Genomic DNA, 14,576 nt, shown 5'->3' on the forward strand with positions numbered 1-14,576 from the left:
CCTTATTGACTTAAATGTCGGAGTTGTGGTGGCTAGACGCTAGACTGGTGTTCATTTTACTTCATTTTACAGTATACTTGTATCATTTTTCCTTGAAATATAAATTTATCAGTTGAACCATTTTTCGGTTTCAACATATAGTTGCAGCTATCGACTTTTGCAAATAGGACAAAATGTTTGAAATCTATTTTTTTTTCATTTTTTTTAATTTTATCCTTCCAAAAATTCATGTACATATCATTAATATATTATATCATGTATATGTAGCAGATATGTCATTGTTAAATCAACACTCTTAACTATTTATATCACTGTTATTGATTTTTTTTATTTTTTTTTTATTTTTTCTACAAATTAATTATATAAATGGTATATCAACATTTATCTTAGGACTTCCTGAACAAAAATATTTATCTTAGGACATAGAATACAAATATTTAGTTTATAATATAAAAGACAAATATTTCATCAAGCACTTTGGTATAATATTTAAATTTGGTGTATCAATAATATATAAGACTCATAATCAAGTATATCAGTGACCCACTAGGCATATCATTGCATGAGCTCCATATTCATTGAGAAAATTATTATGGATAATTTTGGATCAAATAACATAATAATTATTGGATTAAGTCCAAAAACTATTAAACTAAAACCCGGATGAAACCCATGACCTAAATGCTCCTGGAAAAGAAAAATTTGGGCGCCACCTTTTTAGATGGGGCATGCCCTTAAGATAAATTCATTTGTCACTCACAAACTCTTTTCTTATTGACACATGAATGTTAAGTACGTTCATCAACAAGGATATACTATATTTATGATCTCTTCCATGTAAATTCGACTTTCAAATTTTATCACTTTTACAAAAATATTAATTTATTGTACATGTTTTACATCATTTTTACAAATTTATTTTTTTTTGCTCACTCTTATTGTGAAACACAAGTGTAGTAAACATGTAGAATCTTGAAATTTATAGACCAAATTAGAACTAAACAAGATTCAAAGGTAAACACGTAACATTTTGAAATTTAGGGATAAAAAAAAGGTTAAAATGTCCATATACTTTTCTGTTCAATTTTAGTTCCTATATTTTCAAATGTTCAATTTTAGTTTTTGTACTTCTAATAAATCTTAAATTTAGTCCTTACTAGGAGTGTTCAGAAAACCGATAACCCGAAAAAACCGATTAACCCAACTCAATCCATGCGACTTGGGTTGGGTTGGGTTGGATTCAAATAAATGAAAATTTTTGGGTAGATTTGTTCAAGGGTTCACCTAAAGTAACCCGAACCAACTCGAACTTATTACATATATATATATATATATGGATTTAATTATATGTACATACATTTTTTTTATTTTATTTAAATTCATTACTTTTTAGATAATTTATTCTCTAATAGCTTATAAAAAATTTTTTTAGCACTTTGAAAAGAAAATTTACATTATATAAATTGAAATTGATTTGTTAATCTTAATTTAATATATAAAAATAATTAAATCAAATTTTCACGTATTAACATTTTACTTATTTTTTAGAACAAAAATTTAAATAAATGACTCAAGTAACCTGAACCAACCCAACCCAAATATTTTATAGTTGGGTTCATTTTTTTAATAAGAGTTATTTGGGTTGAAGAAATTTACCATCCGAACAATTGGGTTGAGTCTACAAAGTACTTCAACCCAACCTAATCCAATCCACGAACACCCTTAGTCCCTATTACTAGTTATTATTGTTTTTCTTTTAAACTTTATATAACCCATTAACATTTTTACTATGAATTTTGGAAATATATTCACATATTATATTTTATTGCATAAAATTTATCATTATTATTTAACAAATTTTGATAAAATTTAACTTTGAAAAAAATTTAAAATTTATTGAAAATACATGGACTAAAATTAGATATGTAAAAATATAAAAACTAAAATTGAACAAATTTAAAAGTATAAAAACCAAAATAATTTTTAACTCAATAGAAAGTAAACTCTAAAAATATAATATTTGAAAATGAGGGATTTATTATTAATAATTTTTAATAACAAACAATTAGGTGATAGACTATGGAGGATTAAAACTCCAACTTCTTCGAATATACCAATACTAACGAGCCAAAGTCAGCAAGTAATAAGAAATTAAATTGAAACCAAGGTAATTTTTTTTCTTTTTTAAATAATAATAAAGAAAAAGAAAGAAAAAATGATGGAAGCGCTTAACCCCAAACTACGTCGTATCGATTCAGAAATGTCCTTTTCGGCAATACAACAAAGCTACGCGCCACGTGAATCCAGGAATATTCCTTTACGCGTGTACGCCGGTCGAATAAACCACGCTGGCATCCACGTGTCACATAGAAACTATCGTCTACATTGCTCTCACGTTGAGCCTGCTTTCTCTCTCGGAATATCCACATTCTCCTCCGTCCAATAAAAGACGTTGATGAATCGGACGGTTGGTAGTCGTGAAGTGGACCAAAAAGAAAAAGAGAATCGGCGCTTTTATATATTTTATTTGATTTTTCTATTTGGATTTAGTGCTTCCTTCTTATTCGTCGCCGACCTTCGCTCCATTTGCTTCCCTTCTCCCCCGCCATTGATGATTCCTTGCACGGTCATTGTTTCTGATTGAAAATCGAGTGAATTTTTTTATTGAATTTCTCTTCTTCAGCCATTTCATTCGATGTACATCTTTGAATTTGAAGTGTAGTTGGTTGGATTAATGCAAGTATTTTGTGTTTCGGAAGAGGATCGATGAGTATAATCAGTAATCAAAGCCTCGAGGTCATTGATGTTTAAAGAGCGATTGCATTGGACATTCCTGTGTTTGGAAGTAGATCGAGGTTCCGATTGAAGTCAAGGTGTGTCTCTGTGTTAAATTCGTCGGCTCTGTCTAAACATCCTTGCAATTGAAGTGTGATTGGATTGAATGCATCTCTGTTGGGAAGAAGAACGAGGATTATTAAACAGAGGTGAGTAGGGAGAGACTGAAATTGGAGGAGGAAGAAGAAAAAGGGTGAAGTTTCGATGAGTGGAATTTTCGATCCGGTAGAAAATGGAGCAGAAGTACCCGTATGATAATGGAGTGATGATGACGAGAGACCCGAAACCAAGGCTGAGATGGACTGCTGATCTTCACGACCGTTTTGTAGACGCGGTCACCAAGCTTGGTGGGCCGGAAAGTAAGTCCGTGTTCATCATTCTTTGTTTCGTTGATGTATTTGCAATAGTTGTTTTAACCTTTTGAATGATGATCTTGACTTGAACATTAATGGCATCATGCTATTTTATCAAATATTTGTTGAACTTGTTCTGTGATCGTATATTGCTGGGACTGAGAGATATTAGCGATTTTCTAGGTGAGTCCTTCCAACTGTGTCGTATATGGATAACTGATTGTTGTCATGGGAAATGAAGTAGGGATGGATTAAATTATGTTGGTGGATGACAGGACACATAATTTAAGTTTATTTAGTCGTTTTCTTCTTGATGGAGTTTCTGCGTGCATTATATAATCAGTTGTTAGATCAGGATTCTCATTTAGATGCTGTCAATGGCGATATTGTGGTCAACTATCTAGTCGGTAGTTCCTTTTCCTTTTGTCCCTTTTCCAATCCGCAATCTTCTAGGAATGAGGTTTGAAGAGAAAGACTCTGTTCAACTGTCAAAAGGAGTTGGGAGGAGTGAATGTTGTTTGACCTAAGGAGTTCGTGGGTAAAAAAAATTAATTTTATACTTTATTAAGTCCTTACGTTGTGGGCCCCAAGGGCTCATAACTGTACAGACTTCACAACGTCTCCTTAGTCCTTGTGTAGACACTCAAGTCACATCTATTCATGGACATGAGAAATAGAAGGTTAAATTTTAGTAGTCGATTTGAGAAATATAACAGTACATAAATTACGATACTTCATACTTGTAATATACTATAGCTAGCCTATATGTCTGAATTTTTGTATTTTTTTTTTTTTTTACTAGACACGAATTATAATTTAAACTATTAGAGGGGGACTGTCTTTTTCAGAAGCAACTCCCAAGTCTGTGTTAAGATTGATGGGTTTAAAGGGCTTGACTTTGTACCACTTGAAGAGTCATTTGCAGGTAAATGTTGAAATCATTGCTTCATGATATCTCATTTGTCTCATCACTGATTGCATTAGGAATAAAAATATTAACATAACTTTTGAACCTTCAGAAGTATAGACTTGGACTGCAAACACGAAAGCAAAATATGGCTGAGCAAAGGAATGAAAGTAGCGGTAAGTCTATCTGGACGTAGGACAATAACTAAGAACCTCTTCTTGATTGCATTTGCAAGTTTTAACCCAAATTTATCGCAATGACAGTCTGAATTTCTTGTGTAGATTTTATATGTACTCGTGTACTTGTTTCTCCTTTCTTTTCGGGAAGGCCAAATAACTCGTATAGTATTTTCTATTTTGATATTCATTCGAAATCTGAAATTACGTAGGTCTCTTTTTATCACCATTTGGTCTTTTATTTTTTATTTTTGAAAATTGTGCTTCTTTGCTCATCATTTCTTCATCATATTCTCATCTTTCCTAAGTAAATATTTGGATTCTTAAGCCAAATTTTAAAAACAAAAACATGTTTTTAAAAACTATATATATATTATATATATATAATATATATTTAATTTTTCAAATTTTGGTTTGATTTTTGAAAAAAACTCCTAAAAAGTAGAAAATAAAACAAAGAGATCAATAGGTGAAATTAGTGTTTATAATCTTAATTTTTCAAAAAAAGAAAAAAAAAAGATTATCAAATGGAGCCTTACTTATCCATCAGGATGTTATTCTAAATCACCATCTGGTTTTGATTCGTGTATTCCTCTTGTTTGCATCTCAGTGTTCACCTCTAGAAAGCTCATTTAGACGTTTTAATATTAACTTTTTCAGGGTCTCTTAGCAATTTCAGCGGAGTAGAGGAAGATGACAGGTTTGTCTTGTTGCATCTCATCAAAACAAAATGTGCATATATGTTCTAATTTTCTCTGTAGGTTTGTCTTGTTGCATTTCATCAAAACAAAATGTGCATATATGTTCTAATTTTCTCTGTTTTACTGTCATCCAAATGACTTCAATAGTATTTTCGTAAACATAATACTGATTTTCTGATTCTCTTATCTTGGATACTAAAATTATATCGTTAAAAAAAACTAAGCTTCTTGTTAAGGAAGGTCTTTTCAGAAGTTCGAAGTTCTCCTACTAGATAGAAATTAACAAAAAGGGAACAAAAGGAAGCAAACATCCTTGAAACTGAGATTTTCTATTGCATTATAGACTAATAGTATTCCATGTTTAACTTTCCAATGCACCGTCATTTTAGCATATGGTCTAACTTGAACAGAGGGATGCAAATTGCTGAGGCTCTAAAATCACATGTCGAAGTGCAGAAAACAATACTAGAACAACTCGAGGTACATCTTGCTTAATTCTTCAAATAATAACAAATTCAATCTCAAGTTTGTGATCAATTTTCATTTTGTTGGCTCTTGTAAAGACAGGTACAAAATAAACTTCAAATGAGAATAGAGGCTCAAGGAAAATACCTGCAAGATATCTTAGAGAAAGCACAAAAGAGTCTGGCACTTGCCATTAACGGTAACCTTGGTAGTCTTGAAGGCACAGGAATGCAGTTAATAAACTTTGATGCGGTTCTGTCAGATCAAATTGAAAAATTTAAGAAACAAGAAATGAGAGGAAGCATAGCAAACGTAATTGATGGTAGTAAGAAGAACGGTGATTCACTCATCCAGATATGCAAAGTGGAGGCTGGAGAAGAAGACATAAACGAGTTTAGTGTTGAAAAGAATATGATCAACTTTGATTTGAACTCCAAAGGTGGCTATGATTACAGTGCGAATGCGGCTGAAGTACTTGACGCCAAAGTGCTTCCTTGTTCAAGGTAATACTCGTGCTATAAAGTACATTTAGTGTCATATACATTATTAACCATCATAAGCTGGCCTAGTGGTAAATTAAGGCCTTGAGTTTGATAAAGGGTTAAGAGGAAATGAATTCAATCCATGGTGGTCATCTACTAGGATTTAATGTCCTACGAGTATCCTTGACACCTAAATGTAGTAGGGTTAGACGAGTTATCTCGTGAAATTAGCATGGATATTAAAAAATAAAAAAAAAAGTGATGCATTATTACATGAAATAGTAGATAGTTTTTGGAGGGAATAAGAACTTCCATATAGCTCATCCCATAGATTCATGCTTCACAGCCGCTAAATTCCAAGTTTTTTTCTCACTAAAATGTCAAAATAGACTTTAATTCTTCTAACCTGTTTTAAACTTTTTTATAGTAAATAGTTATAGACTAATAGTCCAGAATGAGTTAAATGATAATGATGCTACTGTTATGCCAAATTTAGTTCAAATTACTTTGTGCAACTACTGATATTTATTAAAAATTATTCTTAAAAATATGTAGACATATACCCATCAACCTAGTAGCTCTTTCTCTTTTTTTGGAGATACAGAGGAGGCCGGGGTATCCATCGTGTCGAAGTGTGTTTCATGCTCAATCTAGAGAAAATGTTTGGAATATTGTTTCAGATGTTGCATTGAGATTAAATATTGAATGGGTTTCATCTCAAGGCTGCTAAGCATGAATATAAACTGACATTTCTTAGAGCCTATTTGGAATGATTTTTTTGTTTAAGCATTTAGAAAATCATCATTCCAAAACATGCTACTAAACTTTTTAAATAGAAGATTTCTGATTAAAAAAGTCCATCAATATTATACATTCATACATACACACACATATTTGGGGAAAAGATCAAAAGAAGATAATTGTAAAGTTCAAAGAGCAAATACATGGAATCAAACCCAACTCAAGAACTGTATGTTTGTTTGCCAACATGATTATAACTCAACCGCTATAAACTTGCATTATCAATCTCTAGGTCAAATGCTCGATCCTCCATCTCACATTTGTCCCGAAAAAGGGAAAAAGAATGTAAATTCATTTGCCTTGTGTTGCATGATGCTTTTCTATGTTTAACTTGCTAAATAAGTTCATAACCTCTTCTTTCTTGTCCTCATAAAAACATCTTCAGGTAATCATCCATGGGCGAGTGCAGTTCATTTCTAGATAAAGCTTTTACCTTCACCTATTTCAAAGTTTGTCAAGCAACCATTGAAGAATATGTAGTAAAAATGTACCACTCCAGCCTGCTGTGCCAAGTCCCCATTTGCATTTGCCAATTGCCTTTATTCATATGAATGAAGAATTTCAGAAGGTTGAAATACCAATATAATTACTATTCTTGGCCACCACTAATGTATGGTATGCTAATTTTCACCTTGTTTTTTGCCCCTTATTTTTCTCTGGTTGTAAAATAGACAAGTTTGGTTTGGTAATGTTCTTGTTTTTCTTTCTTCATTATTTATTGAAGTCTTTATATTTGTATAAAAATTCTTTTTCAAGGCTGTCTTTGAAGTTCTCTTACCTGATATGGTGACTACAGGCCTTAGCTAATGGAGTTGCTCCTTGGGAACTCATGTCTGTATGCAAATTTGGTCTTTACTGTTTTATGTTCTCTTCGTTTGGTATTGTTGTAGTGTTTAGAATAATGATTAACATGCAGTTATGCTTTTAGAAAATTAATTATGAAATGAAGTATAATACTGTTAGGGTAAATTTTAATTTTGAATTAGAAAAACTTAGTTACTTTGTTTAGTAAATTATTACTAAATTGGTCTTATTTAATTATAATGATTATAACAAACTCATTATTTCAGTTAATTTATAATTTATATTAAGAATCATTTTAAATTTTAAATATATTTTAAATTCGTGATATTAAATTTTTGTTGATATATCGATATTTTCATCAATATTTTTACATTTTCATGTTTAGATATTGGCAAAATTTTCAGAAAAAATTCATGTAATATAAAAAATAAGAAAAAAAATGTCACTATTTTTTTAGAAAAGCATAATTAATAATGTCAATTTGTTAAAAAAATGCAAAGTATTTATTTATTAATTTAAATATACGTTTTCTTTTCTTTTTTAATATATATATACACACATTTGTAGAAATATCCATCAAAATTGAGATGTTTAAAACCTTGTTTAAATAGTATCTAATTTTGTTTAAAAAACAATTGTTGTAAAGATTAGGTTAAATTACTAAATATTATTTTGGTTCGAATCTTTGAGGCTTATATAATTTTAGTCTATATATTTTTAAATGTCTAAGTTTAATAAATATTTTTAGTAAAATTTAACCCTTCAAGTTAATATTTATTTAAATTGACTAAATAATATTAATAATTTTCATGAAAAACACATAATTTGTGAACTTGTTTTCAAATTTGAAGTGAAAACACTAATAAATAACAAATTTTTTTTGAACAAATCAACAATGAACGAGGACTAACTTATTTAAGATTGGGAAATTGCAACGAGTGATAATTTAAAAATAGTATTTTGCATGTGTGTTTTCCATATTTGTGATTTTGCAAATATGGAAAGAATTTTAAATATGAAATTTCGTATATTATTTATTCTAAAATCATCCTTATACCAATTTAAGTGTTTTTTCTCCAAAAGTCTTCACAAGTTTTTTTCCTCGTCCTTCCCCGACCTCACTTAATTCCTCCATCTTCACTGTCACCTCACTTTTCCAATTATACTGATTTTACAAAGTCGATCACTACGATAGAAATGTGCAGTCGTGAAGTATTTCTCATGGATCTAAGAGGATGTGAAGAGAAAAAAGGTAAGCCAAACCATAAACAAACAAGATTAATAGTTTCTTCGAGTTTCTCCTCTTTATTTTTTATGTTAGATCATCAAGTTTTGTTTGATTAATCATAGATTTGGATCAATTTTAACAATTTTTTTCGATTCTTGATGGATGGAAAGGATATCAAATGGATCAAATCGGAGAAGAAAGAACCCTAGTTTTGTAGTGAAGAAATTGTAAAAATCAGGATCGAGGAGGAGAATTCAATCAGTCTTGTGAAATTAGTATGGGATTTGAAAGATTTTCATTGGTGAAAATGATGAAAATCTCTCTCTTTTCACCAACCTCTTTTCCTTTCACCAATCTATCTCTCAACAATCTTTGTTATATCACTTTTTTTATCTTCTGCTTTCTTGATGAGCCTTTGATTTATTGTTTGTTATTTTGTGAAATTGAATAGATCATCAAGGAGATTTTGAATCCTTGGTATTTAGGCATTCTCAGTCCCCTCCCTTTTCCAAGTTGCATTTCATAGTAAAAAAAAAATGATCTTATATATAGCATTTATTTCCACGTTGTGTTCAATTTCTTTAATTCTTTTTTAAGATTATTTGATTTTGAAGGATCTTTGATATTCTTTAGTGATTTTGTTGATTTATTTCAATTTCATAAGTTTTAGATTTGTTGGAAATTGAAGAGATTAAGAGTATAGATTCTAATTCATATTTTGGTTGGAGATTGATGAGTGTAACTTATTTTGTGATTGTCATCTAATTGCTATTAGATATAAAGTAGTTTGTGAATTATATCTGATCGTCATCTGATTTTTTTTCTAGACCAAATACTTTGTGATTGGCATTTGATTGCTATATGATTTATGTTAAAAGTCTTGTTAAAGTATATTGACATTGTATTAAGTTTAAAAAATGAGTGTATTAGACATCAATCACTAAATTTATGAAGTAAAACATAAGTGAATCAACCGTCAATCTAATAATTATCAACATGTGTAATCAGTAATTTATTCTTGAAGTAATGACGGTATCATACATTAATCACTAAATACATAAACTAAAACATTGGTGAATTAGCCAATCAATATGATAATATGCTACTTACTTCAATGTTTTACTTTTCCTTGTTGTTTTCTTTCCTTTTTCTTTTGTTTTCTGTTATTTTTTTGTTGAACTTTCTCCTTCCTTAAAATTTCACAGGTTTTTGCTTTTAAATTTCTTCTTCATTGTTAGTAAAAATAGAAAATAAATTAGCAATAAGTATAATAAAGTACTCACAAACTATTTAGTATCAAATAGAAATTAGATGACAATAAAAAACCATTGTGTCAAATAGAAGATAAAACTACTTAGTAATAGACAAAAAATATATGATAATCAGACGACAATCAGATTGCAACAAAAAAAATCCTTAGTATTTGACGAAAAAAATGTAAGGCAATGAAATGAAATAAAAAACTACTTAGTAAATGAAGAAAATGTAAGATCATCCGATAGCAATAAGTATCATTTGTAAACAAATAACGATCAAGTAACAATCAAATAGCAAATAAATATCATTAGCAATTAGATAATAATCAACATCAAATAACAATCATATTAGTAATTAGATAACAATTGGTACCATTGACAATTACATGGTAATCAAATGACAATCAAGTGATAATCAGATAACAATCAAATACAATCACACATTTTTAATTGTGAAGACACTTTAGTCATCTGCCTATTTTAATTGGACTGAGCTTCTTAATTTTGTTATTTCTACACACTTTAAATTGTTGGGATATGGACTTTTTGTTTTCATTATTTTACATTTTTCTATGATTGCATGTAGTCCTTTAAGGTTTCTTGAAAGTGCAGAGATTAAAATTGGATACTTGAAAATATATGAAACACATGAAACAAATTTTAAAGTTCAGATACTAAAATGTTATTTTAACTTTAAAAAATATAAACAAATATGGATTAATTAATTTGAAATTTATGAATAGTTAGGGAAGTTGGAAGTTTCCTAAAGTTGTATCTTTCTGTTTTTTGCATGCTAGGGTAATTATTATTATTATTATCTTTTTTTGCACCGGGTATGAGGGTATTTTATATTATTTTTATTTTTGTTAGGAAACTGAAATATATTCAAATCAAAACAAACCGCTACCCACAAAGAAGAAACTATGAGAAATTTTGGACCAATCACAAATTGTCACGTCATTTACTATCATCAAATTTGGGACCAATTAGGAGTGGACATGTGTCTTGAATGGAAGTTGAAGACAAAGTCCAATGACGCCACGTAGTTTCATCGTGATCGTTGAATCATATAAAATTAATTTGGCCCAATTTGATATTATTATTTGGGTAAAGATTCAGTTAAGCCCAGAACTAGGTTGAATTTGACCCGAATGTCAAATCAGCCCCAAATCCAATTAATTGGGCCTAAAGACCAGGTTCATGGATCAACCAAACCCAATTTAGACCGAAACCCATGTAAGACCCATAAGAAACCTCTATAAATAGAAACTCTACCTCTTCATTTAGGGGGAATTGAAGGCAAAATCTCTCTGACCATCTGAAGTCAGAAGCTCCAAGGATCTGAATAACATAACTCCTCTAAAGCTTTGAGGATCAGAAGACATATCAAAGCTCTGAAGATCAGAAGACATCAAAGTTCTGAAGACCGAAGTCCTTTGAAGATACAAGCAATCTGGCCACGCTTGAAGACTGAAGTCCTTTGGAGATACAAGCATTATGAAGACTGAAGTCTTTTGGAGATACAAGCATTATGAAGATCGAAGTCCTTGGGAGATACAAGCATTCTTCCAAGACTTCAACTCCAAGATCATCAAGCGCTTCACTTCCTCAAATCAAGCGTACGCATTCGACTAAGAGAGAATCAGAGGATAAGTACTAGAGATCGAACCACATCACATTAAATCAACATCAACATCAAGTTCAACTCCACAAAACAAGTTTCTCTGGAAACCCGTGCGAGCACTAATCATTCAAGAAAATCATCAAGCCCAAAGGCTGATCGTTCAAGAAGATCATCAAGTCCAAAGGCTGATCGTTCAAGAAGATCATTAAACCCAAAGGCCGATCATCCAAGAAGATCATCAAGCCCAAAGGCCGATCATCCAAGAAGATCATCAAGCCCAAAGGCCGATCATCTAAGAAGATCAACAAGTCCAAAGGCCGATCATCTAAGAAGATCATCAAACCCAAAGGCCGATCATCCAAACAAGCTTAAAGCCGATCGTCCAAGAAGATCATCAAGCCCAAAGGCCGATCATCCAAGAAGATCATCAAGCCCGAAGGCCGATCATCCAAAAAGATCAACAAGCCCAAAGGCGGCCGATCATCTAAGAAGATCAACAAGCCCAAAGGCGATGATCGGCCAGCCAAAAGGCCAATCAACCAAGAAGATCAACAAGCCCAAAGGTCGGTCATCCAAAAAGATTAACCAGCTAAAGAATATAGTTTATTTTGAAAGCATCAAAATATTATGTTTTTTAATTTAGGAAAAGATATTTTTGTATTCACTTTCTGCTAAATTAATACAAATACAAAGTTCAAGTTCCACAAAATAAATTTCTCTTGAAATCTCGTGCGAACACCGTCACTTCCTTTCAACAATAAGGGGACATTTGAAAAGTCATCTTTCTAGAATTAAGAAGAGTCCGAAGATGATGCCACAAAGATGCTAGATTATGAGTAACTTTGTTATCCTCTCCAAGAACCTTATAAAAATGATAAATATTTACCGACGTAATAAGGTTCATAGATATTTACCCTCACATCTTCAAGACTACTAGGTGAGCATGGTAATTGGTTAATTTTCATTCACACACATGATTATATATGAGTATTTTTTTCTTTTTCTTTATCTATTTTTTCTACTAATTATTCGAAAAGAGTTATGCCATAATTATCCTTACTAGAATTTTGAAAGAAAAATAATTTTGGTAAAATTATGTTTTTAGTTTCCGAGTTTTGAATTATATGTATGTTTGGTCCCTGAAATTTCAAAATGTACCTTTTTAGTTCTCGAATTTTTAAAAATACATATATTTGATTCTTAAATTTTCAAAATGTACCTTTTTGGTCATTGGATTTTAAAGAATAGATTTTAAAGGTCCCTATAGTAAATTATTATTATTATTTAAATTAAAAAAAAATAAAAATTACCTCTTCGTGCTAAGATTATTTTTCTAATTTTAAATGTCATACAATTATTTAGGGCCCGTTTAATAACCATTTCATTTTTTATTTTTAATTTTTGAAATTGAAGCATATTTCTTCCCCATTTCTTACAATGATTTGCATATTTCTTAAGCACAATAGTTGAATTCCTAGCCAATTTGAAAAAACAAAAAACAAGTCCTCAAAAGTTACTTTTTTTAGTCTTTCAAAATTTGATTTGGTTTTTTAAACCATTGGTAGAAATTAGATAACAAATGAAGAAATTTGGAGGTGAAAGTAGTGTCAACCTTAATTTTCAATAACAAAAAATAAAAAATGAAATGGTTACCAAACGAAATCTTAAAGTAATAAAAAATAATATTTCAAGGGACCTAATTAATTATATTCTTAAAAATTTGGGATTTAAAAAGTTACATTTTGAAAATTCAAGAAGCAAATGCATCTATTCTAGAAAAAACTCGAGGACTGAAAATGTATGTTTTTCCAATAATTTTATTTAGATAATTTTGAGTGGATTTTAAATGGAACAAAAAAATTAATTATAAACCATTAGCATAATCTAGGTTTATTCACCTATAAAAGTTTAAGATTTTAATTGATATAATTATTAGTTTTAAAGTGTTAATTGATTCAACCACATAATATAAAGGGTTAAACTTTTTTTTCCACCAACATGAATATTCGAATTCTCTACCTCACATATTGTTGAACTAAAAAGAAAAAGAAAATTATTATTTTTTTCAAAATATTTAAATATAATATTTAAAACTACATATTAGTTTCTATTAGTGTTGTTGGGAGGGTGGGTCACTTATACATTGCCATTTTCATGTCGAGAGTTTTGAGAGATTCTCACTCTCATTTTTGTTATCAAATTTCTTTTTCCATGCTTCAATTATTGCATTTCCCATCCCACATTTTGATGGAAAGAATCTCCATATTCGTACCCACAAAATTTCAATTAAAAATGTTAGATGTAAATACTATTTTTTGTCAGCGTCTTTCTGGTGTATAAACCAAAATTAAAAGTATGTGGATCAAAATGAACATTTGAAAGTATAAAAACTAAAATGAATAAAAACTAAAAGTATAGAGACCAAAGTAGTACTGATCAAATTATTAAAAAAAATCAATTGAAGAAACAAGTAGGAAGGAGAAGAAGAAACAAATTGGATTGAATCGGGAGTCGATTTGTTCAAGATTCTGGTTTGATAACCATTTGGTTTTTTTTTTAATTAAGCTTATAAATACTACTTTACTTATAAATAATTGGGGGAAGAGGATTTGAATCACAAACCTTGTGGTTACTAACATATTCGTATGTTAATTAAGCTATGTTCGATTTGACAAACTAATTATAGTTAGTCACTAAGTATTAAGTTGGATATAACCATTATTATCAAATTTAGGAACTTGTTTTATGCAAAAAAAAAAAAAAAAAACTATAATTATAATATATTACAAAATACAAATTATATCTTAATAATATTTATTGAACTAAAAACAATCAATACATTACTCTAAAATATTTTTATCTTTTTAAATATAATTCTACATTTTAAGATTTCATATTCATTGAACTCAGTGGCAAGAAAGCTCTATGGAAAATGTATAACTTT

General features: G+C 29.9%; 1 protein-coding gene across 3 annotated transcripts; it reads left to right on the forward strand.

Moving 5' to 3' along the window:
* The first annotated feature begins 2,546 nt into the window (after positions 1-2,546).
* LOC120077475 (myb family transcription factor PHL11) lies at positions 2,547-7,508 on the forward strand. 3 transcript variants are annotated; one of them, XM_039031356.1, is made up of 7 exons: positions 2,549-3,194; positions 4,037-4,113; positions 4,208-4,271; positions 4,932-4,971; positions 5,383-5,452; positions 5,540-5,940; positions 7,106-7,505. In XM_039031356.1, exons 1-7 carry the CDS (start codon positions 3,068-3,070, stop codon positions 7,107-7,109), a joined length of 783 nt encoding a protein of 260 aa, XP_038887284.1. In that variant the 5' UTR covers positions 2,549-3,067; the 3' UTR covers positions 7,110-7,505. The 3 variants fall into 3 exon arrangements, with proteins under 3 accessions (XP_038887285.1, XP_038887284.1, XP_038887286.1); XM_039031358.1 differs by having other exon boundaries at positions 3,056-3,194; positions 3,991-4,113; positions 7,106-7,508; XM_039031357.1 differs by lacking the exon at positions 7,106-7,505 and having other exon boundaries at positions 2,547-3,194; positions 5,540-5,944.
* The last annotated feature ends 7,068 nt before the right edge of the window (positions 7,509-14,576 follow it).

Source organism: Benincasa hispida, chromosome 5 (genome assembly GCF_009727055.1).
Source record: "Benincasa hispida cultivar B227 chromosome 5, ASM972705v1, whole genome shotgun sequence".
In the NCBI taxonomy this organism is placed as follows: domain Eukaryota; kingdom Viridiplantae; phylum Streptophyta; class Magnoliopsida; order Cucurbitales; family Cucurbitaceae; genus Benincasa; species Benincasa hispida.